Consider the following 26,120-nt stretch of genomic DNA (forward strand, 5'->3'; position numbering starts at 1 on the left):
TTCCTGGGAGAGCGAGAGAGAAGCCTGCGCGCGCAACATCGCCTTCTTCTTCTACACACCGACGAGCGGCGAGTCAGTGTTGAAATGTATACTTTTTCCATATGTGAGCACTGGTCGACATAAGAACGATACTATCAGGGGAGCAGTGATCTCAGATCTGAAACGAGATGTGGTCCAATCCTATGACAGGGCTATGTCCTCTGAATATAGTAGGAGACGATGTAAATGACTGAGTTGCGCGCGCAATCCATTTCTCCTCTTCTGAATTTGAAAATTCGAAGGAGCACGATTGCCGGTCGGAATACTTCGGCGGTCCTATTTATATGTCTATCTGCTTTGAAATAAAATGAAGAGATTGGGATTTTAATATATATATATATATATTAATAATGATAATATTATAATTATGTTATATTATAATAGTCTTATTTATATCTTGATCCGAATTTGAAAGAAGAAATTGGCGATTTTGGAATTCATCTCGTTTGGATAAAAACTCAATTATTTGATTGAAAAATTAATTATTTTGTTAAAAATGTAACTATTTTGTGAAGAGGTCCTCTTTTCTATCAAAAGTTCAACTACTTTGTTAAAATTGTTATTTTTTTTATTTGAAGGTTCATCTCTTTCGTTGAAAATACATTGTTGAAACTGACAATTAATCTATACCATTTTTGGTTAAAAAATCATGTATTTTGTTACAAATTCGTCTTTCTTTGTATACATTAAATTGTTTTATGGAAAATTTATACTTTTTAATAAAAATCTACAATTTTCGGTTGAATTATCAACTGTAAATATTTTTGGGTTGAAAAGTAGTTTTGTTGTAAATGCAACTATATTGTTAAAAAATAAAATCATAATTTTTGGGTGGAAAATTCGATTATTCACTTAAAGTTGAACTAATTAGTAAAAAAATTAAATCTTTCTTATTAAGGATTCATAATTATAGTTGAAAATTCAACTATTTGCCTTCAAATTGGATTAAATATTCAGCTTTTTTGTAGCTAATACCATTTTTGACTTTAAAATTAAATAATTTCGTTGAAAGTTCATACATTTTGTTGGAAATTGACCTTATTTGGTACATATTCTTGGGTTTAAAAGTGGAATAATTCACTAAGAGTTGAACTACTTTGTAAAAAAATAAGTTTTTTTAACATGGTTTTTTAATTGTGGTTGAAAATTAACTATTTGGTTGAAAGATTAACTCTTTGATAGAAAACTCATATTTTTCGTTTAAAAAAATCAACTTTTTGTAGATAATTCGTCTTTTTGACTTTAAAATTAAATAATTTCGTTGGAAATTCATGTATTTTGTTTAAATTTGTCTTTTTTTAGATCATTAATTTTCTTGGCCGAAAATTCATCTGATTGGTTGACAATTTAACAACTTTGTTTAAAATTAATTTTTTTTCTGTTCAAAATTATTTATCTTTATCTGAAAATGTAACTATTATATGATTGATTAAAAATTAATATTATATATTGGTTAAGTTGGAAAATCGTTTTTTTATAGAACATTAATTTTCTTGATCAAAAACTCACCTTTTTCCTTGAAAATTTGACAATTTTGTTGAAAATTTGTTACATTTAGTTAAAACACCAATTATTTGATATAAAATTATATTATTTTGTTAAAAAGTAAACTTTTAGGTTGAAACATGATTTATTTTATTAATTAGATTTTTTCCTAAAATTAAAAAAACTGCAAAATAAAAAAATTGCCTTAAAATTGTCCTGATTCTTTTTTTTTTTAATTTTTAAAATATTTTCAAATACTCACTTAAAATTGATTTTTCAAAATAAAAAATCATTTTCAATTTTCTTAGCAATCACAACAATTTTTGTTATTCTTTTTAAATATTTTACAATTCTCAAAAAGCTTAATTTTTTAAATCTGCAAAAATCTACATCGTGTTTCAAATTATTTGAAAAAATTTTAAGTTTTAAATTAATTTTGAATATTTTTTAAAATTAAAATTGTAGCGTTCAAACTTAAAATTTAGCTAATTATAAATTTAACAATTCAAGGCTTTCTATTTCGAACCATTCTATACAAATTTGTATAGTTTTTAACAGTTGTTTGTAATGGATTGTTTTAAATGAACGGTCAAATATTTCTGATAATTAAATAAATTTTCTTTTTTTAATTAAAATTTTTTTAATTGAATGGGTTAAAAATAAAATTTTTTTAGACTGAAATAATATTTGAAGTCATAATTGAAAATACTTATATAAACTAATATATATTAATTCTTTAATTTTGAACGGATTGAGAATCATCTTGTAAAATCAATTATTTTTCAATTTTTAATACCTTGAATTAAATTTAAAACATTTTAATTTAAAATTATTTCGATTTAAAAAAAATCATAATTGAAAACAAATATGTTAATTTTCTATCAAATAATTGGTGTTTTAACTAATACAAAGTACAGGATAAAGATTCAACCAAAAATGAAATAGTTCAATTTCCAGATAAAAACTGTAATAAAAAATTGAATTGAAAAAGAAAAAAAAACGAATTTTCAACAAAATTGTTGAATTTTCAAAGGGAAAAGGAAAATTTTTTACAAAGAAGATTAATATTCTATCAAAAAAACGATTTTCGAACTTAACCAATATATACGATTGATTTTTAATCAACCCTATAATAGTTACATTTTCAGATGAAGATAAATAATTTGTAACAGAAAAAATTAATGTTAAATAAAGTTGTTTAATTTTTAACCAATCAGATGAATTTTCGACCAAGAAAATTAATGATCTACAAAAAAAGACAAATTTTAAACAAAATACATGAATTTTCAAAGAAATTATTTAATTTTAAAGTCAAAAAGTCGAATTATCTAAGAAAAGTTGAACTTTTTAAGCGAAAATATGAGTTTTCAATCAAAGATTTAAGCTTTCAATCAAATAGCTAAATTTTCAAACATAATTAGAAAACCTTGTTAAAAAAAACGTATTTTTTTACAATCTTAATGAAATAATCGACTCTTAAGCCCAAGAAGATGTACAGTTGATATTTCAACCAAACAATTGAATTTTTGATAAAAAATAATACATTTTCAACCAAAAAGATTAATTTTCTACCAAACAAGGTTAAATTTCTAACAAAATACATGAACTTTCATCGAAATTATTTAATTTTAAAGTCAAAAAGAGTATTATGTACAAAAAAGATGAATCTTTAACCAAATTTAAAGGCAAATAGTTGAAATTTCAACTATAATTATGAATCCTTAATATGAAGGAATTAATTTTTTTACTGAGTAGTTTAACTTTAAGTCAATAATTTTATTTTACACCCAAAAGTTACGATTTTATTTTTTAACAATATAGTTGCATTTACAACAAAACGAATTTGCAACCCAAAAATATTTACAGTTGATAATTCAACCGAAAATTAGTAATTTTTAATTAAAAAGGATAAATTTTCCATAAACAATTTAATTTTTACAAAGAAAGACGAATTTTTAACAAAACACGTGATTTTTTAACCAAAAATGGTATAGAGTAATTGTCAGTTTCAAAAATGTATTTTCAACGAAAGAGATGAACCTTCAAATAGAAAAAATATAATTTTTAACAAAGTAGTGGAATTTTTGATAGAAAAGGGGACTGTTTTACAAAATAGTTACATTTTAACAGAATAATTAATTTTTTAATCAAATAATTGAGTTTTTATCCAAACGAGATGAATTCCTAAATCGCCAATTTCTTTAATTTATTTCAAATTCAGATCAAGATATAAATAAGACTATTATAATATAAGATAATTACAATATTATCATTATTAATATATGTATGTATGTATATATATATATATATTAGTATTTATATTTATGTAATTTATATTTTATACTTGAATTAACATAACCTCAAAATATACGCATATAAAGAGGCGCGTGAGGTATTCAAATCATGAGAATTGCCAGCATCGAAATCTGGAAATATTAAAATCCCATTCTCTTCATTTTATTTCAAAGCAGATAGAGATATAAGTAGAACCGCCGAAGTGTTCCGACGGGCAATCGTGCACCTTCGAGTCTTGCAGCTCCCAACTCTAAAGTTTTTGAGTGCGAATGTGGTGAGTCCTTCTTTGCTGAGGGACCAGTTGTGGGAAAACCCACTGTTTTAAAATATTTGTTGCGCTGAAAGACGAGGGCGGATTGCTAAAATGTGATCTCGTGACTTTTCACGAAGAGGAGAAGAACGAGAAAACTCTGATGAGTACCAACTCGCCCAAAGGATGCGACATAAAAACAAAGGTGAAGAGAGTCCCACAAAGTGAGTTTACTCAGTGGAAAAACGTGAAGTGTAAGTGCAGTGACACCATCGAGAATCAGCTATTCAGAATTGCTTACGTGCCCCAAGGAAAATCTAAGTCCAAGGTAGGACAAGTGACTCTAGGGAGAAAAAGAACCATGATCGTTTCTGGTTCTGAATCAGAGAGAGAATCTGTTCTGGATCTCAAAAAGCAGAAAGCGAGGTAAAATGGCGGAACGAACGGAGTGGAACTCCTCAACAAATTCGAGAAACTTCGAGAATCCGTGGCGCCGGGCGGCTGAAGCGGTGATGCGGTCAAAGAGCTTATACAGATAGAGTAGGCATGCCCGTAAGTGGGAACGTCCACGGTTAGAAAGAGAGAGACGATTGCATTGGGTTGCTATCTCTCTCTTTCATAGCGTACTGCGCACGCGCGCAGCGCTGGTATAACGGTCAAACTTTAACCTATGTATCTCAATGTTATTGTTAGCAGTATAGCTGCGAACCAAAGATTGTTGGGCTGTATATGTTTATTTAATATGACTATTAATTGTTGTCTGTGTAAGAAGGAATCAATACCTGGAGATAAAAGTCGTAGTTTCCACAAGTAAGTATCATACATATAAGTTAACGATTAATGACAGCACTTGATTGATGAAAAATATTTTGATGAACAAATTGTATTGCTACTAAAATTGCATAGTGATTTTATATAAAAATTACATTACGATTATATTATTATTATTGCAGATTCCCTGATAATAGTGAACTCAAACAGAAATGGATGAACATACTTGGAATATCCTCTGTAACCAAATCTACAAAACTGTGCAGTGATCATTTCAATAAAGATGCCTTTGTTGACTGCGCATGCTCCAGTAGATAAAGACAGCAACCCAACGCAATCGTCTCTCTCTTTCTAACCGCTGACGCTCCCACTTGCCGCGCGCCTTTAGCATGCCTACTCTATCTGTATAAGCTCTTTGGATGCGGTTGGCCATCTGCTTCAGCCAGAGGAGCCTAACATTGAGCGCATGCAGATAGAAAATCAACAGCAGACGATAGAAAGAGAGCAGGAGAGTGTCAACAGAAGGAAGCACTCCCCGCCACCAGTTACAATATTAACGAAATTCTTGTCAAGGCAGGGGAGGGAAGCAGAAAACTAATTTGTTTGGCCCAGTCGGTCAATGCCGTGATTAGATTTGACAAAACATCAGGACGAGCTTTCATAAAAGCTGACAGCCCAGAGAACCACAAAAAGGTAATTAATACTCTGACCAACGAAGGAATAGAATTTTTTACCCACGGAATTAAAGGCGAGAGCAGAAAAACTAAGAAATTCTTTATCAAATATTTTCATTCAATGGGTATTGATGAAAATGAAATTGTTATTGAAATAAAATCTCGATATGGGTTTCAACCAATTCGACTAATACAGTTTGAGAGTAGGGACTCGCTTCTCCTTATTTTTGAAAAACAAATCCCAAACTCTGATATCAAGGGTATCAACAGCATTTTTAACCAAAGGGTTAAGGTCGTTAATTATAAAACAAAATATAGTGCGGTCACCCAAAGTAAAAACTGTTAAAACTTTGGACATATCAAGGCACCCTGTGACAGAGTCAAGATTGAGCCAACAACAACAAAAATAAACAGCAAAGGAGTCAGCGTGGAGGTGTGTACCAACTGCTCCCAAGAAGGCCATGGTGCAAACAAGGCAGCGTGTCCAGTCTTTATTAAGGAAATTGTGAAATCAAAGCAGAGGAGAGAAAACTTTAGAAGGAATAAACAACAAGGAGCCAGCGTGAACAATAGAACGGTAACAAACACGTCAGCAAGCACCGCTTGCAAAACTGAGGCAGGCACTGAGGAGGCCCGGAAAAGTGAACAGACTCGAGTTAGTGCAAGAGTTTCATATGCACAGGTAACATCAGGTTCGAGTAAGATTGTAAGTGCTGCAAACACAAAAATCAACAAAAGCCAGACAACTAGAAAGATAACTGATATAATTCTAGATGCACTAGACGAAATAGTAAACAAAAATGAGACGAGCGACGAAACTCGAGATCTCATTTGTGAAATTTATTAGAATCTGGCTGTTCCATAAAAAAGTTATAAAAACGAATTGACAGCAATACATAAATTCCTAACAATAATTCACAATGGCAGACCTTAATATATTACATTTAAATATAAATGGCATACACAGACGTAAGCCAGAGTTGATGCAACTAATTGCAAGAAACAGACCTGACATCATCATTCTCAATGAAGTCCGGTCTAAAGCAAAAAATAATATTCAAGGTTTTATAAAATTATCGGTAAAAATTTATAGATATTTAGGTACAAATATGTACATAGCGAATCACATTAAATGGAACGGTAGAGTCACACAAAAATTTGGGAACTCTAAATTTGAAGAACATATTGAGGTACTTGGCGTTACTGTATTTGTAGAGAATAATGACAAAATTGACCTGTATGCAGTCCACATACCAACCAAAGGAAGGGACAAAAAGGCAGAGAAAATGCTGGAGTACCTGACAACTAAGCCAATCACGATACTCATTGGTGATTTCAACGCCAGACATCCCATCCTCAGTTCAAACACAAGCAACATCAGAGGAAAAATTTTAAAAGAAGCTATATTTCGAGGCCCAACTCTCTGGTGCTGCGCCGAGCCGTCGAGGCCGCTGCACGGGGGCAATAGAACAGCTTGAAACTACAATCACTCTAGTCCTAGACACCCTGGCACCACTACAAGAAATGAAAAATGAAATTGACTCTCTCCCAACAGAAATCCAGATAGAAATCAGAGAAAGAAACAAGCTACGACACTTGAATGCCGGAATTATTTCGAGGAGAGTATAAATAGAATACAAAAATAGTAAAGTTAAAGTACAAGAACAACTAGATGTCTGGAAGGAAGAACAATGGATACAAACTTTTGAATGCAATGAGGATTATCGAAGAAAGTTATGGAGAGTGCAAAAATCACTGAAAACCCTGGACACGATACTACCCATATTTGATGGAACCAAGTCATCAGAGGAGACAATCGACAAGCTAGTGGGTGCGGCCATAGTCGAAGATGCGGAAATCTCGACAAAAGACGAAGATACCCTGAAATCAACATAATTTCAGCAATTGGATGAAACGGATCTCGCCGAGGTCACTAAAATCATGAGAACCTTTAAAAATAATAAGGCTCCGGGTCCTGACGGTATCATGATCGAACAACTCAAAAACATCGGTCTACTCACAAAGAACAGACTAGTAAAAATTAATAACTGGTATCTACAAACTGCATACCTACCAGAAAGATGGAAACTCGGCCATTGTATATTTCTACACAAAAAAAGGGAAAGATCCAACCAAGCCAGAATCTTATAGACCCATCACCCTACTAAACATCATGGGAAAAATATTGGAAAAAATAATACTCGCTAGGATGCAAACACATGTTGAAAAGGTAATCCCAAAGTTTCAACACGGCTTCTGCAAGAAAAAAGGAACCCAAACACAAACTCTACACACTCTAAGTCATATCACAGAAGCTATCCAGAACGGCGAGTCAACCTCAGTCATCAGTACCGATCTCACAAAAGCCTTCGATTCCATCAACCATAAAGGGCTACTCTTAAAAATGGACAAGATGGAAATGTCAGCCAAGGTTCAGTTCTCGGCCCGGTTATCTTCAACTTGTACATGGCCGACCTTCCAGTCAAGAACATCCCAAACACAATGATCTCTCAATATGCATACGATCTCTTAGTAATGAATAAAGAAAGCGAGCCAAATTCGCCAAAATCAGAGCAGAATGGGCGGCAGAAGAATTAATTCAGTATTACAAAGACTGGAGATTGAAATGCAATGTAACCAAAACTGAAGCCATCATCTTCACTAATAAAAAATATCAATTTACTCACCTCCAAGTTGAGAATGAGAAAATTAAACTGGAAAAATCTATCAAATATCTAGGAATTAAACTAGATAGTACTCTTTCCATGAAGCAACACGTAGATGAAGCGTGCCTCAAAGCCAAGAGAATCGCGATTATGCTCAACCCCATCATTGGAAGATATAGTAAAGTGGACGAAGGAATAAAATGCATGATAATCAATACATGTATCAGGCCAGTCTTAGAATATGGTAACATACAAGTTGCAAATAGACTGAGGAGGACATCAATCAAAAAGTTGGAAGTAGCGATTAGGAAGATATTCAGACAGGCTGGAGGTTTTCCCATCACCTTTCTATCCCATGACCTATGGGAAATGATCGATGAGCTTCTATTCCATAAAAGACTATTCATCCTACATCAGAAATTTCTAGAAAAGCAGCGGGAGGCCAACTACGGTAATATCGCCGAGAAGTTGACTTCAATCGAATGGTACCATGTCAACGTGGAATCTTTACCCTCCGCTTAAACACTAAACATAGTAAGTTATTTAGTAAAAAACAAGAATTCACCAGACTTGTCTGGGCAAAAATAAATTATGCACACACAATCAGATAGGGCCACTTATCCCATGTTAATGATCCAGCTAGATTTTTACATAGGAGAGTGACAACACATAAGTTACTGTCCTACACCAAACGCTAGCTAAAGAACACTTCAGTATGTATCACAAATTATAGAAAATAAATGACTTTAATTAAAATGATTTGAATTTTTTTTAATGCTGCTTTTTCAAAATATTTTGCTTCTTGCATATGTGTTCACACTCTTTTGAAAAAAGTTTAATAAAATTTAAAGTTTAATTTATAACAGTGTAAAAGTCCATAAGAAATTTTCTTTGACTTTCAATTTTCTTGAATTCTTGTATGAGAATTCAAACTTTTTCGATTAATAAAACTAACATAATTCAAAATTGTTAAAAAATTATGAATCTATGATATTTAATAATTCTTTAAACAAAAATTGCAATTACGGAAGAAAAACGCTGACGGAATCCAAAATTGTTGAAGCTTGTACATTTTATTATTTTAAACAAAAATCATTGAGTTGAAATCTAATTATTTTTCTTTAAAAATACTAATTTTAGGGGAACACACTAATATAACCTAAAGTTGTTAACAAAATGGTGAATATTATTTATAATCTAATTTTTTCAAATATTAATAATTATCGACGAAAACTATAACAGAGCGTGAGAATAAACTTATTCAAATCATAAATATTCTTTTCAATTTAATGACTTTTGTTTAAATAACCGATTTCTTGTGAAAAGGAACGTTAAACATAACCTTAAATTGTTCAAAAATTGTAAATCATCTTTAAAATATGTATATTTTGAAAACCAACATCTTATCCGTATGAGTTGCAAAAAATTAAATCTTATTTGGACATCTAATGTTTTTTAAACTAACAAAACCTGTTTTCGTCGTAAAACGCCAACATTATATAAAATTGTTCAAGCAATTCTAAATTCCCTTGCAAATATAATTTTTTAAAATAAATATGTCAATTTCTTTCAAAAAACGCTAACATTGTCTGAAATTGTTCAAACATGTAAATTTTATTATTTAAAAAAAGTAGAATTTAACTCTTATTATTTTTGTTAAAAAATACCAATTCCGGGTGAAACACACCCACATAACATAAAGTTGTTAAGAATTTTGTATGTATTTTTTGAGAAATCTAATAATTTTTTATTAAAAATGCTAGTCTAGAATTTTAAATCTTATTAGAAATCAATATTGAAAAACGCTATCTTAACCGACAGTTGTACACACATTTCTTATATCTAATGATTTTTTATTTAAAATACCGTCTTCTGGTGTAAAATGCCAACATAACCAAAAATGGTTTAAAGTTGTGAATCTTCTTTGAAAATGAATTTTTTTTAATTGAAAATTTAAATTTCCGAAGAAAAAAATGTCGAATGTTCACGTTTTGAGTCCCCTGAATAAAAAAAAAGGTTTTTACAAATTTGTCTGTCTGTTCGTTTTTAAGAATTTGAAAATTCTATCACGGCTATTCATATTATTCAAAAATACGAACAATTTATCATCATAACTGTTCTCAATAAAAAACAAATTAACAGAGTTATAGCATGCACAAAATTCAAAAAAACAAACGAAAATGAACATTTCAAGCCAAACAACGCACGATATGAAAAATCTCAAAGGAAAACAATTGTTGCATTCTGAATCTTCTTCAAGATTATGCTGATAACTTTTTGAATTTTTCTAGAAAATCGAAAATTTGAATTTTTATTTCATAGAAAATTAATTAAAAATCCATTTTCAGGTAAAACTAGGTAAGATATGACAAAAGACGAACCGACAAAAATGATGCACCCAAAAAAGATCTACAAATTGTTTATCATTTACTTTTTGATAGACCTCGTAGTTTTTGTTTTATTCTTTAATCACAGCATTAAGAATAGAAAAATAAAGTTCTTACACAAACTACACAAGCTGCGAAAGAAATAAAAAGACAACATTTTTTCATCCAAAAAAGAGTTACAAGTTTGTTGTGAATCATTTTCGTATGGGATGCGAATTTTTTGTTTTTATCTTGCAAAATAACACTAAAAATTAAAAAAAGAAATTTGTCCAAAAACGATGCAAGTTGCGAAAAAAATTAATTGAAAAAAGTCGGCCGATTCTTTAAATATAATAAAAAATATGATGAATATAATATAAAATAATATATAATATAATATAATTAATACAACAATGTCTCAGTGAGAAAAATTATGGTCAACTTCAGAGATAGTCAAAATAATGGGAATTAGAAACAAAAGTTTCAAACATTAAAATTTAGGTAAAAAAATAATTCCTTAGAAGGTTAGAGGGCTTTGAATTTAAAAATAATCATAAATTCGAAACTCCTACATTGCAATCGAATGCAATTACCATTAACGCATATCTATAATTCAAATTCTTGCTTAATACTAGAATCTTATAATTTGTAAATTAAAATGTTTATTATTAATTTTTTTTAACAAATATGGTAATATTAATTTTTAAATTTGTTAAGTGCATAAAAAAGGTTTGATTTGAAAACATTCAGAATAATATATTATAGGCTTTTATTAAAAACAATTTCATCAATGTTTATTTATATTTATTTCATTTATTCCAAAGGAAAAATTCTTTTAATTTATAATTCTTTGATTCAGCTATAAATTATATTTCACAGATAAAAATAAACATTTTAAAACCATTAAATTCAGCATTTCCTAATTTTGTACCTACATCATATACGCAAAAGATTTCAAAACATTGTATTAAATTAACTGATAACATTCTCATCCTATCAGTCCCTTGACTTAGTCTGTGGCTATGCTGAAAAAAGGGTCACTTCAGAAAAAATTTGAAAAAGAAATAATATTTTTTTTTTATAAAATACAGTGAAACCCTTCAATAGCCCTCCCTTCTATAGCCTTTCCAAGAATTAACGCCGCGCCGCAGATTGGTGTAAAAGGTGCTGCGCGGAGTGCGCGGGCCTGCAGTTGTCACTCTGGCAAGCACTCAGGCGTGAACAAACCAAAGCGGAACGGGCTATAATGAGTTAGTTCTAATCCACCGTCAACTCCAAAATCAGCACTATAGAAGAGTTTAACTGTACTTGATATTTTAAATTTATTTATTTAAAATTTTAATATTTCATGATAATAATTTTTCTTTTAGATAAGTATGGAAACAGGCGAGGAATTAACTCACAAGCAGCTTCTAGAAAACAGTTTAAAACTAGCAAAAGCTCTAGAAAAACAGGGCTTAAGATTAAATGACCGAATTGGAATTTGCAGTGAGAATAATTTAAATTTCGCAATAGCAGCTTTCTCCAGCATTTTCTTGGGCACGACAATTTGTCCTCTGAGTCCATTTTACACTGAAAGAGAATTGATTCACACGATGAAAATTTCCAAGCCAACATACATTTTCGTCTCAATTTCGTGTTTGCCTAGAATGAAAAAAATTGTAAAGGATTTGCCCTGGTCTACAAATTTAATTCTTCTCCAACCGAACCTTTCGAATTCAGAAATTCCTAATATTTCAGGTTTAATTTCTAAAATTCCAAATTCAGAATCGAGAAATTTTAGACTGCCAGAAATCGACATAGAAAATCACGTTTTATTAATTTCTGCTTCGAGTGGAACCACAGGACTTCCAAAAGGTGTGATGTTGACTCATAAAAATATTTTGACTATGATTCAACAGTACGATGAATGTAAAGTTCCTGTTACGCGAGTCAATGGAACAATGTTGGGACTAATGCCATTTTCCCACGCTTACGGATTCTGTCTTTTAATGACAGTTTTTGCATTTGGAGCGACCCAAATTATCATCTCTAAATTTGAAGAAAACATTTTCCTGAAGGCTATTGAAAAATATAGGATTCAAGTTTTGAATTTGGCACCACCACTTTTAGTGTTTTTGGCCAAAAGTCCAATTGTGGATAAATACGACTTGTCGTCTGTAACAAGAGTATCGTGAGTAAAATATTTACACTTCTATACCCTGCTGGTAGTAGAAATATTAATAGAGAGATAGTAAAATATTTTCTTTGATGGGTAAAAGATAGGATGGGATAGAGAAAAGGTGCTTGATGAAGAGAGACATGAATTTTGATTAGCAAAGATCTAGGAAAGTATTGACATGAATAGATAAAAAGGATAGGACCAGATTTAGATTAGATTGATTTAGATTACCATAGAAATAGGAAAATATATACATGGATAGAAGTAGAATACGACTGAATAGAGAAAAGAGGAATAAAAAAGATATACGGGAATTTAGATTGACAAAGAAATAGAGAAATATTGATGTGGATAGGTAAAGGATAGGAAAGAGAGGATTCAAAATGATAGACTTAAACTTCAAATGACAGAAAGATAGTAAAAGACTGAGATGGATAGATATAGGAGAGTATAAGATAGAAAAGATGGGATGGAAAGAGATAGACACAAATTTAAATTAACACAGAGGTAGTAAATGGTTGAAGTTGATAGAATAGGATAGGAGGAGATAAAGAAGAAGAGATGGAAAAAGGTAAACGGGAATTCAGATTTTTTAAAAATAGAAGAATATTGACATAGTTGGATAAAGGGTAGGATGAGATAGAAAATATGGGATGGAAAGAGATGGGCGTAAATTTAGATTGACTGGGAGATGGTTAAAGATTAACGATGGTAGATGAAGTATAGAATAATATAGAGGAGATTGAAAAAGATAGACGTGAATTTAAAGTGACGGTGCAATAGAAAAATATTGACGTGGATATATAAAGGAGAGGATAATATAGAAAAAATGGGATTGAAAAAGATAGGCGTAAATTTTGATTAAAAGAGAGATAATTTAAGATTGACGCAGATTGATGTAGTATAGGTTAAGATAGAGAATAGGGTATTGAGTAAGATGAACGGGAATTTAGATTGAACGAGAGATAGAAAAATATTGACTTGGATAGATATAGGAAAGAATATAAGATAGAAAAGAAGGGATTGAAAAGGATAGATGGAAATTAAAATTGACAGAAAGATGGTAAAAGATTGACATATATAGATGGAGGATAGGACGAGATAGAGAAGAGAGAATTGCAAAAGATAGACAAGAATTTAGATTGACTAAGAGGTAGAAAATGATAAACGTTGATAGTATTAGAGTACGATTAGATAGAGGAAACGAGAAAGATAATAAAAGATTGACGTCGGTAGATGTAGGTTTGAATAAGAAAGAGATGAGGGTATTGAAAGAGAAACGCGTGAATTTAGATTAACAAAGAGATAGTAAAAGATAGATGGAATTTTATATTGACAGAGAGATAGAAAAAGATTGGCATGGATAGATAAAGGGGGGATAATACAGAAAATAGGGGATGCCAATAGATAGACATAAATTTATTGACAGAGAGATGGTAAAAGAATTACGTTTTTCAACATAGGATAGGACGAGATAAAGAAGAGGAGATTCGAAAAGGTAGACGGGAATTTGGATTGATATAAAATTAGAAAAATAATGACCGGGCTGGATAAAGGATAGAATAAGATAGAAAAAAGGGATTAAAAAAGATAGAAGAAAATTAAAATTCATAGAGAGATAGTAAAATATTAACATAGATAGATAAAGGATAGGATAATATAGAGAAGAGGGAATTGCAATAGATAGACGTGAATTCAGATTAACAAAGAAGTAGGAAAAAATAGACGTTGATAGACGTAGGGTGCGATAAGATGGAGAAAAAAGATTGTAAACGTTAAACGAGAATTAAGATTCGAAGAGACACAGAAAAATATTGACGTATATAGATCAAGGATAGAATAAGATAGAAAAGAAGGGATGGAAAAAAATAGAAGCAAATTAAAATTGAGGGAATTGAAAAAGATAGACGTGAATTTAGATTAACAAAAAGATAGAAAAAGATACACGGGAATTTAGATTGACAGAGAGATAGAAAAATGTTGACGTGAATAGATAAAGGATAGAATATAAGATAGAAAGGATAGAAAAAAATAAAAATCGTCAGAAATATAATAAAAGATTTACGTAGATAGAGGAAGGATGCACTGAAAAAAATGGTTAGTTGGGCCAATTATTTAGTTTGTAAGGAATGGTACTGCTATTTTGTAATTTGGGACAACAATTTACTTAGTTGCTGGTACTAACTAATTAGTCACGGCAACTAATGGAATTGTTGTACGAGCTATTAAAATAGCAGTACCATATCTTTCTAACTAAAAATGATAGGAGATGGGATTAAAAAAGATGACTTGAATTTAGATTAACAAAGATATTGAAAAAGATAGACAGGACTTTAGATTAATAGAGACATAGAAAAGAATAGAATAAGCTAGAAAAGAAGGGTTTGTAAAAGATAAAACTGAAATCAAATTTGACAGAAATAAAGAAAAAGATTGACGTAGATAGATAACGGATCGGATAAGATAAAGAAGAGGGGATTGAGAAAGATAGACGTGAATTCAGATTGACAAAGAGACAGAAAAATATAGATGGGAATTTTAATTGACAAAGAGATAGAAAAATATTGACGAGTATAGATAAATAATAGAATATAAGATAGAATAGAAGTGAATGAAAAGTATAGAAGCAAATTAAAATTGATAGAAAGATAGTAAAAGATTGACGTAGATATAGATAAAGGGTAGGGTGAGATAGAGAAGAGGGGATTGAAAAAGATAGACGTGAATTTAAATTGACAAAAAGATAGAAAAAAATAGACGAGAATTTAGATTGACAGAGAGATAGAAATTATTGACATGTATATATAAAGTATGAAATAAGATAAAACAGAAGGAATCGAAAAAGATAGAAGCGAAATTAAAATGGACAAAAATAAAGTAAAAGATTGACGTAGATAATTAAAGGATAGGATAAAATAGAGAAGAGGAGATTGAGAAAGATAGACGTGAATTTAGATTGACAAAGAGATATAAAAAGATAGATAGGAATTTTAATTGACAGAGAGATAGAAAAATATTGACGAGAATAGAAGATAGAAAAGAAGAGATTAAAAAAGATAAACTCAAATTAAAATTGACAGAAGGATAGTAAAAGATTGTCGTAGATGGATGAAGGATAGGATGAGACAGATAAGGGTGTTAGAAAAAGATAGACGGGAATTTACATTAATAAAGAGATAGAAAAATATGGACGTGGATAAATAAAGGAGAGGATTAGATAGAAAAGATGGGATAAAGTAGAATCTCGATTCACAGAGAGATAACAAAATAATTATGTGGATAGATAAATGATAGGAAAGCATAGAGAAGAGGGGATAGATAGGAAAGATGGGATCCCTATACTTTTGCTTCTAATAAGGTATGCTATCAAAATAAAAGTACATAAACTTTGAAAATAAGAATATGTTTGTAAGAAAGTAATAGCATTTTGGAAATTGTTTGTATCCTTTAGGTAATATTTGTTCCAATTAAATGATGTAAAAATTCAAGAACTGTGAGTAGAAACAATTTCTTAAGAAAAAAAGCGTGTTTTATTAGGAGTTGTTATATTTAGTTGGTTGGTGGAAATGTTCTGTAAAAGCTTAACATTGTAACATAACATTATTCAAACTGAGTTTATTTATTTCATAACTCAGATAAAACTATTTTATATCTGTTACATAACCGCAGTATTACGAAAAATGATTTAAAATTCTTTCATGTTTAGTTTTGTATATGTAGCAGAACGTTGTTGCGTTGACGTTATGGACTTCTGTTACAAATTTATTCTATAATAATCTAAGAGCTGTAACGAGAAAATTCAATTTAGATTTGATAATAATTTAAATTCATATCATTAAAAATGTCGGTTTTGTTACAGATCTGTTACAAAATTGTTACAGATTGTTTATTTATTTCAATTCAATTAAAATTAATCTTTATAATTTAAAATTTGTTACCAGTAAATTGAAGTGAGTTAATCAACATTTAAAATGAACCTAGATATTTAAATTAAATGCTGTTATTATTAATAAGAAGTTATCAGAGAAAATTACAATGAGCGCGCTATTAATATTTTTCTGTTCCATATATTTTACGCATTTTTGTTCAATATCTATTGCAAAAAAGTTACATGTATTTTATTTGATACAGTAAGGCTGTTATATAAGTATTACAGTTTTCTTTCCGAATAGTTACCAAATCGTTACAAAGTTTTCTGGGATGTTATTTACAGTATAGTTACTTTTATAGTTAATATAAAATACAATTTCACGAATATAAAAATAAGAAAGTGGACAAATAAATCATTAAAACAATCAGGAGAGTAGTGTCATATCACTGGTAGTATACCTAGAATAACACGATGACACTGGTTTTGTTCCGAGCTAAATAGTAGTAAACCAGGACTGGTTATTTACCGACAGACAATAATGTTTCGAGTTTGCTCTAAGATGCCACCAGTCAGTAATGTATATGCCCTCCTAACCGATATTAATTACCTCTTTATCTGGTAAAGTAGGGATCTGACCGAAATTTTTACCGCCTTTGATGATGTAGGTTTCAACTTTATCGACCAAGACTTTAGGTTCCCATGAAGGTGGCTAATGGGGCTAGGGGAATCCCCAAATTCTAGAACTTTCTAGAAGTATAGTTTCTTAGACGAGAAATCTCTAGTATTTCTGATTATTATGTTTGATTTTACAGATCTGGAGCTGCTCCATTGTCAGTAGAAATTGAGGAGGCCGTAAAAAAAAGATTCAAGCTTCCTTTTATTCGTAATAGTTATGGATTGACTGAAACAACTCTAGGTGTACTCTATGTCCCAGACAATTTTAAAAAGGGAAGCATTGGAATTCTACATCTAGGAGTATCAGGTTTATAAACTGAAGTTTATTTTAAATTCAAAAGCATAAGTTTTGAACAAAAAACGGAAGAATTAAATTTTCAGTCAGAAAATTAATTTTGATTCAAGAAAAAAGCAATTTTTAACAAAATAGTAGAATTTTCAATAAGAAACAGTTGAAGTAAAAAAGAGAAATTTCCAGAAAATTAGTTGAGTCCTCAGCCATAACAGAGCAATCTTTAAATCTAAAAGGGAATTCAATAAAAGAGTTAAATTTTCAACTAAGAAAGATTTTTCAGTCAATAAAAAAAGAAAAACTTATTTAAAAAGTTGTATATTCAACAAAAAATATTAATGTTCTAACAAGACAATTGAATATGAACCCAAAAAACGAGTTATCAACCAAAAAATTTCATATCCATATCTTTGGTTGGTAATTTAACGATTTTATTTTTTTTAAAAACACACAATTTTATTGTTGAAAATTTATTTTGCTCACTGAATCAAAAAAGTTAATTTCTAACAACAAAAAAGCTACATTTTCAACAAAATACATCAATTTTCAACTAAAAAATATAAATATTCGACGAAGAATGGTATTCCATTTATCGTCGAATATTTATATTTTTGAGTTTGTTAATTCTTAACTTATTTTGAATTTTCCGGCCCATTTCAAAGGAATATGATAAACGCTATCAGAATCGAATATTTCACTTAAGTCAAAAGTGTAAAACTTGCCTTATTTCAATTATATTTGGTCAATAGTTAAATTATCAATTAAGAAAGTGAATTTTTAACTAAAATTATGGATCTTGAACAACAACAAAATAAATTTTTAAGCAAATATTTAAATTTGCAACCCAAAACTTTAATTTTGTCCCAAAAAGTCCAATGTTCAAATACAAAATACATTTTCAACAAAAAATATAGAATAGTTAATTTTCTACCGAAAAAAGACGAATTTCCAACCAAATTGTTTAATTTTTAACAAAACAAATGAATTTTTAACCACAGTTTTTGTGGTAGTAAAACATGTCGCATATGTGTGAAACTCAACATACTATATTGTCCAGATCGCTCTATAAGATGAAGTCAAAATAATTGCTCTCTTACCAGGAAATTCAATATGGCGGCATTTGTAACAAAAAATACGGAAAAATTTAAGACAAAAAATTTTTGCTGCTGGATTTCGTATCGAACAATTTTTTCCATGCAAGAAAATTAGTGCACAAACATATTAAACTTTCGAAAAATTGAAAACAACAACTTTGAAATTCAAGATGGATGTCTCAACATGGCGAATTTAAAAAAAAGAAATTGTTATTTCTACCCTCAAGTGACAACCTATATATTTCTTTCATGGTTTTCTGGTTCTTGTTACAAATCTGGCCGCGAAATTGCAAAATTAATTTGTTTAAACTATTTGTTTAAACACATTATTCCGAAGAATTACATTGTTCACATGATGAATATGCTTTCCATGGTTTTTGGGTCCGCTGAGTGCAAATCTCGCGTAAAATTTTCAAAATCAATTTGTTTAAACAATTTTTTTACAAATTGTTGCAATATTGAAGTTTTTGCAAGATGCATATGCTTTCGTTGGTTTTTGTGTCCATTGAGTACGAACCTGGCGTCAGATTTGCAAAATCAATCTGTTAAAACAATTTTTTAACAAATCGTTGCAATATTCCCTTCTGTCAGCCACCGCATTTGACGTTTAGCATAAAATAAAAAATAAAACTGGTAATTTTAAAAACAAAAAAAAACAAGAAAACAAAATAAAAAAGTATACAAAAAAAAATCAAAATGAACAAAAAAAATATCTATCCTTCAACTTCCACGCGGTAATAGTTGGTAAACGTCAAATACGGCGGCTGACAGAAGGGAATATTGCAACAATTTGTTAAAAAATTGTTTTAACACATAGATTTTGCGAATCTGACGCCAGATTTGTACTCAGGGGACACAAAAGCCAATGAAAGCATATGTATCTTGCAAAAACTTCAATATTGCAACAGTTTGTTAAAAAATAGTTTTAAAAATTGTTTAAGCACATTAATTTTGCCAATTTAACGTCAGATTCGTACTCAGCGGACCTAAAACCCATGAAAAGCATATGCATCTTCTGAACAATCTAATTCTTCGGAATAATTTGTTTAAACAAATAGTTTAAACAAATTAATTTTACAATTTCGCGGCGAAATTTGTAATAAGTGACTGGAAAAACTATTAAAAATATATATAGGTTGTTTGACTAATAGTCAAATTTGTTTCCGTCACTTGGGAGTAGTAATAACAATTTCTTTTTTTTTATTCGCCATTTTGAGACACCCATCTTGAATTTCGAAGTTGTTGTTTTAAATTTTTCGAAATTTCAATATGTTTATGCACTTTTGTGAACCAATTTTGTTGCTTGAAAAAAAATTTTCGATACGAAATCCAGCAGAAAAATTTTTTGTCTTAAATTTTTCCGTGTTTTTTGTCATAAATGCCGCCATATTGAATTTTCTGGTGAACGAGCAATTATTTTGAGAACTTCATCTTGCAGAGCGGTCTTGAAAACATAAGTATGTTGAGTTTCAAACATGCGACATGTTTTATTACTACAACTTCATCAGCAAAGTTAAGCTTAGTTTTTCGGTCTTTTGGGCGTTAATGGGTTAATTTTCTACCAAACAAGATTCTTTTGTAACAAAATACATGAGAATTTTCAACCAAATATTTAAATTTTTAAAGGAATTTTCAATCTATTTGTTATTAAATTTTTAACCAGAGAATAAATTTTTGACAAAAAAGATAAATTAGTCATTAAAAAGATGAATATCCTATCACAGAAGATGAATTTTCAACAAAATACAGAAATTTTCAACTAACGTTAAATTTTCAACCAAACATGGAATAGTTAAATTTTCATTTAAAAAAATGTATTGTTAGAAAAATAGCGAAATAGTTCAATTCGCAACAAAAGTTTTGTTTAACTAACATGATGAACCATCAACAAAGAGAAATAAATTTTGAACGAAAAATGTATCAGTTGATATTTTAACCATGGAAGATTTTTATTTTAAACCAAAAACAGTTGAACTAAAAAAAGATCAACAAAATAGATCAATCTTCAACAAAAACAGATAAATTTTCAACCAAATTCAACCAAAATTTGTGACCCAAATAGACGAATTTTCAACAAAATAATCAAATTAACATTAATATAAGTTTATCTAAATTCCTTTACTCTGTAAGGTTTTCCCTGACATTGCCTGACTTTCCGTGACCAGTTTTAAATTCCCTGACTTCCTCTGACATTTTTGGATTCCCTCACATGTAGCAATCCTTAAAAATATTTATGATTAGTAATCAGAGTCATGCAGTAAAATTGTTGAAAAAATCTGCTTTCCCCAATAATTGGTTGATTTTAAAAAAAATCTGATTTTGAATTATAAAAAAAATAACTTTTCAGCGAAGGTTGTGCCATTAGATGGGATTTCAAAAGAAGCTTTGGGACCAAATTGTGAAGGTGAATTATGTTTTAAAGGAGATAATATAATGAAAGGATATTGTTTGGATGAAAAAGCAACAAAAGCTGCAATAGACGAAGATGGTTTTTTACATACTGGAGATGTTGGATATTATGATGAAGATGGATATTTTTTTATCATTGACAGAGTAAAAGAACTTATAAAATACAAGGGTTTCCAAGTTCCACCAGCAGAATTGGAATCAATTTTATTAACCCATCCAAAAATTAGAGATGCTGCAGTTGTTGGATTACCAGACGAATTTGCTGGAGAATTGCCTCTGGCTTTTGTAGTTAAAAAAGCTGGAGTCCAAATAAGAGCTGAAGAAATTATTAAATACGTTAATGGTAAAATCCGATTTTAACTGTTTTTTAAATTAAGGCTAAGAAAATTTTGCATCGAATTTTCGTGGCTGATTTTTACATTTTTGTTTATTTAATAACAAAAAGGAAAAAAAAATCTACTTCTGCAGTATACCGATTTTTTAAAAATGCTTTGATTTAATCAAAAATAACTAGGAAACTAGAAGCAACTCTCCAAAAAAGATGTACAATAGCAATGCAAATGTTAACAAATTTCTTAAATTTTTTGTAAACAAATAAGTAAATGAAAATGGTTTCGTGGGGATTGGCGGCGATTCGTCACTTGATTCGCAATAAATTTGAATAATTCATAAACAAAAAGAGTTTTTTAGTTGAATTAAGCAAATTTAATAAATAATTTGTTATTCTAAAATCAATTTTTATAAACAAATATTCATATCAGGTATTTTTGATGGAATAAATCAAGTTTTTTCTATGGAGTTTTTTACTACATTGTTAATAAAACTAGAGGATCATCATCGAACCATAAAAAAGTTAAAAAATGTACTATTAACAATTGATTACACATAAAAAAAGTATGAATGATGAAAAATAGCCGAATAATGTATTTATTAATTAAGTTTGGTTACAGAATTATCAAATGTTATTGATTCAATTACGAACTAATGACTTTTTTAACTAACTTTTACTAACTAATTAAAAACAATTCTTGCAATTTAAATAAATAATGATTTCAGATAATAATATTTACACCCACACGCACTCTAGTTAAGTAGTATACGCGGAAAATAGCCGCGGAAAAACAACTCATTAACATTCAATTGATTCGTGATTTATTTGTGATAAAAAAATTATAATTGTATTTTTATTGTATATTTTATTAATCAAAGAAAAATTCCATTCAAAAGTTGCCGCCCGAGGCACTGCCCATCACGCCTGCGTTCATAGCAAAAAATCATTGCTAAATAACTGGCTGTTAATTTCGTGAAAAAAATCGGTATTTTATTTATAAATACATAAAATGATACAAATTTATTTAAAAAATTGGTGTTTACCATAATAAATTGTTTACTGTCGTCAAAAAGTTTTTAAAAATGTAGAAGTTAGTTATTTACAGTTAATTGCATCGAAAAATTCAAGTTTGTACCTTCAAAAATAGCCAAATAGTGTATTTGTTAATGAAGGTAGTTTGAAAAATTATTAACTTTTTTTGGTCACCAAATATGATACTTAGGTCTTATTTCCCAGTAATATATGATCGATTCCTTAAAAAACTTTGTTTATTTCATTAAAAATACATGATAAGGATATTTGTTTATAAAAATTGCTTTTCAAGTAACAAATTGTTTATTATCTTTTATTCATTCAACTAAAAAAGTTCTTTTTGTCCATAAATTGTACAAATTTAATGGTAAAATCATTTTTTTTATTAAAAAAACAAAACAAAAAACCAAAATTTAAAAATCGCCCATGAAAGTTCGATCCGAAATTGTATTAACTTTCATTTATAAAAAAAAGTAAAAATCGGATAATAATTGTCTTCTGAAAATTAATTTCTCCATGGACGTTTTTTTTGCCCCACTGTGTGACGGACAGTATCGGACCACTAACCAGGTGACCGATTAAAAGTTATTTTTGGCTCTTAGATGTGATAGCGCCCTCCAGAATATAGGTAAAAATACTTTCAAAGTATTTTGAAAGTTTTTTGGGCATTAAATTATTGCTTGAAGAAAACAAAAATAAAATTCTGATTTTTAAAGAATTTTGTATTTCAAATTCAACCCTTGGCAGAAGCTACAATAATTAATTAATTAATTTGATACTTTACTATTATATTATATTATTCTTGATAAAAATAAATGTCGACTCGATCATATTTTATCATAAAAATTTGTTGTCTGGTATAATTTGTTTATTTTTTAAACAAATGCATAGTTCTGACATTTATTGGCCGGAAGTAATCGTCTTTCTTTCTTAGTACCATTAAATTATGTTAATGGTAATACAAAGTGATCAATATTAGCCATTCGATATTATTGTTTAATTTTATAAACAAATTTTATAAGGAAATGCATAGTTTATTAATTTATTGAGAGCAAATAATTGTTTTTCTTTCTAATTATCTTCAAATTATATTATGGGCGATTTTTGTTGATGAAGAACAAAATGAACAAAATGAACAAACAAATTTCATGAATAAATGCAGAGTTTGGCAGTTTATGAACAGAAAGTAATTATTTATAACTTAACACCACTTACATAATTTGAAGGCGTTAAGAATGAAAAAAAAATTACTTTTAGCCTGTAAATTGCCAAATTATGCATTTGTTCCTAAATTTTGTTTATAAAATAAACAAATAATATCTAATAACCAATATTTATGACTAATTATTACCACTAACATAATTTAAGGGCAATAAGAAAGAAAAACGATTACTTTCGGCCATAAAATGCCTAAACTATTCATTTGTTTATAAAATAAACAAAATATACTAGACAACAAATTTCCATGATCAAATATGATCGGGCAGATAAAATCAAGCAATTTCAACTTAAAAACATACTTGGCAAGTAAAATTTTCACGATGTTGATACTGTGTTAATATAATTATTTTATAATAATTAGATTCGATAGCCTGTTCATTATTGATATTAATTAGATACTTTAACATTCATTTTCATCGAGAGTGGGATTAATTAAGTTATTTATTTAAAAATAAAAAATTATAATTAAAAATGTCTTATTTTCGCTCTTTGTTTATTTATATGTGTAAAAAAAAGAAAATGATAAAAATTAAAAAATCGAATCCATAGACGTGCTTATGCACCTATTGCTGATCACTGCTAAATTTTTGTTGATAGTTGGCAAAGAATTGTAGGCTTTAGGTGATTTTTAATAGTAAGCTCGCACATAAAAATGATTATTTCGTATTCATAAGATTTCCATAGTTATTTAAAAAATATGTGTATCTATATTTCGGATGGCTAAATTGCCTCTCAAAGTCAAGGATAATTTTTAATAAGTCACATAGTTAGTATTCCGATGATATCAGTGTACCTCAGAAGTCAAATTTAAAATATCCCATTTCTATACTATTATTTGGGCAGTTGAAAATTCCGTCCCAGCTACCTGCGTATGGTTCTCCCACTACGCGGATTCCCCTCCGTCAGCCGAACTACTGCCTTCGACCCTAATCAGCGGCAGTCCTTTTGTACCCAATCAGGCGAAATTTTTTAGCTTCCGGAATTTCCCCAAGTAAAGTGAAATATTGCACCGATAAATTAAAGCTACTGTAATTGATTTGAGTAAAATATACTGCAAAATTTTCTATAAAAGTTCACATAAACTTGAACGTTTATTCTTTAATTTCTAACTTTTTAAAGCAAATAAAATATCTTTAGAACCATTATAATTCGCCTGATTTCGAATATAATATTTATAAATTCCCAAGTACTAAACCAAAAACAAAATACAATCTGCATTTGAGTCCTCATTAGGTATAAAGGACTCCCGCTTACCAGGCTCGGTGGCAACAGGTCGACTGAGTGAGGGGTAGCCGCGTAGTGGGAGAACCTTACGAAGGTAGCTGGGGCGTAGTTGACAATCGTCCGATCATTTTATCAGGGACGAACTTAATTTTTAAATTCTTATATAATTTTCGTTTTCAGAACGAGTTTCGCCACAAAAACGACTCAGAGGTGGAGTTCGATTCATCGAGGCGATTCCCAAGAATCCTTCCGGAAAAATTCTTCGTAGAGAATTGCGGAATTTGTTAAAATCAAAGTTATGAATCACTTTTCCTTTATGCTCCCAAATTTTTTAATTAAATTAAATACTCGTACTTTTTGTTTAATTTTAAATTATTAAGGAAAAGGAATATACTTTCTTGTTTTCCATATTTTATGCTTTATGATTTTTTGTGCTATTTCTTGATTTTTCAATTTTAAAAACTTAATATGCGTGGAATTTTAATAATATTTGAAAAGCAAGGAAAACATGGAATGAAAATAAAAATAACATTTCATTATTTTGTTTAAAATTTAAAAATTTGGTTAAAAACAATAAAGCTAATCTTTTTGGTTAAAAATTCAACTGTTTTGTTGAAAATTTATATTATTGGTTTGAAATTTCAACTGTTTTGTAGAAAATTCGTCTTTTTGACATGAAAATTCCACATTTTGTATGCCATTTTTTTCCTAATTGACTAGAAAATCTTTCTTGGTTGAAAATGCGTGTTTTTGTTATAAAAATTCATCTGTCGTCGTAGAAATTTCATCTGCTTTGAGTATAAATAAACGTTCTTGGTTGATAACTAATATTTTTTGATCGAGGATTTTATTGAAACTTCGTCTTCTTTGGTTGAACTCAACTGTTTATGTTTTCAAATTAGATTTTTTTGTTCTTGAAATGTTAACTATTAGATTTTTCTTTAAATATTGTACTGCTTAGATGGAAATGGACTATTTTCTTTAAAAATCGTTTTTCATTAGTTCCAAATAATTTTTTTACTCAACCGCTATTCCAGTACTGTACCATTTTTAGTAGAAATTGATCATTTCTAGTTAAAAATTCATGTGTTTTGTTGAGAATTCGCCTTTTTTGTTATAAAATTAATTTTTTTAGTCAGAAAATTAATTTTTAATATGATTAACTGAAAATAAGCTTTTTTTGTTGTTGAAAATTTATCTTTTTTAGTGGAAAATGTAGGTCTTTGTTAAAAATTCATCCTTTTTTGTTAGAAAATTAATCTTT

The 26,120-nt window shown here is 29.3% G+C and overlaps 1 protein-coding gene across 2 annotated transcripts in view; it reads left to right on the forward strand.

Moving 5' to 3' along the window:
• The window catches only part of LOC117173054 (4-coumarate--CoA ligase 1-like), a 26,582-nt gene extending 1,309 nt beyond the window's left edge, over window positions 1–25,273 (forward strand). For both annotated transcript variants that reach the window (XM_033361427.1, XM_033361428.1), the window contains exons 3-6: window positions 11,917–12,719; window positions 17,391–17,560; window positions 20,987–21,391; window positions 25,037–25,273. In XM_033361427.1, coding sequence (XP_033217318.1) covers window positions 11,917–12,719; window positions 17,391–17,560; window positions 20,987–21,391; window positions 25,037–25,158 — 1,500 coding nt within the window. In that variant the 3' untranslated portion in view covers window positions 25,159–25,273. The remainder of the gene's footprint in view (window positions 1–11,916; window positions 12,720–17,390; window positions 17,561–20,986; window positions 21,392–25,036) is intronic.
• Window positions 25,274–26,120: the final 847 nt, after the last annotated feature.

The sequence above is a fragment of the Belonocnema kinseyi genome, chromosome 5, assembly GCF_010883055.1.
Source record: "Belonocnema kinseyi isolate 2016_QV_RU_SX_M_011 chromosome 5, B_treatae_v1, whole genome shotgun sequence".
NCBI classification, from domain to species: Eukaryota; Metazoa; Arthropoda; class Insecta; order Hymenoptera; family Cynipidae; genus Belonocnema; species Belonocnema kinseyi.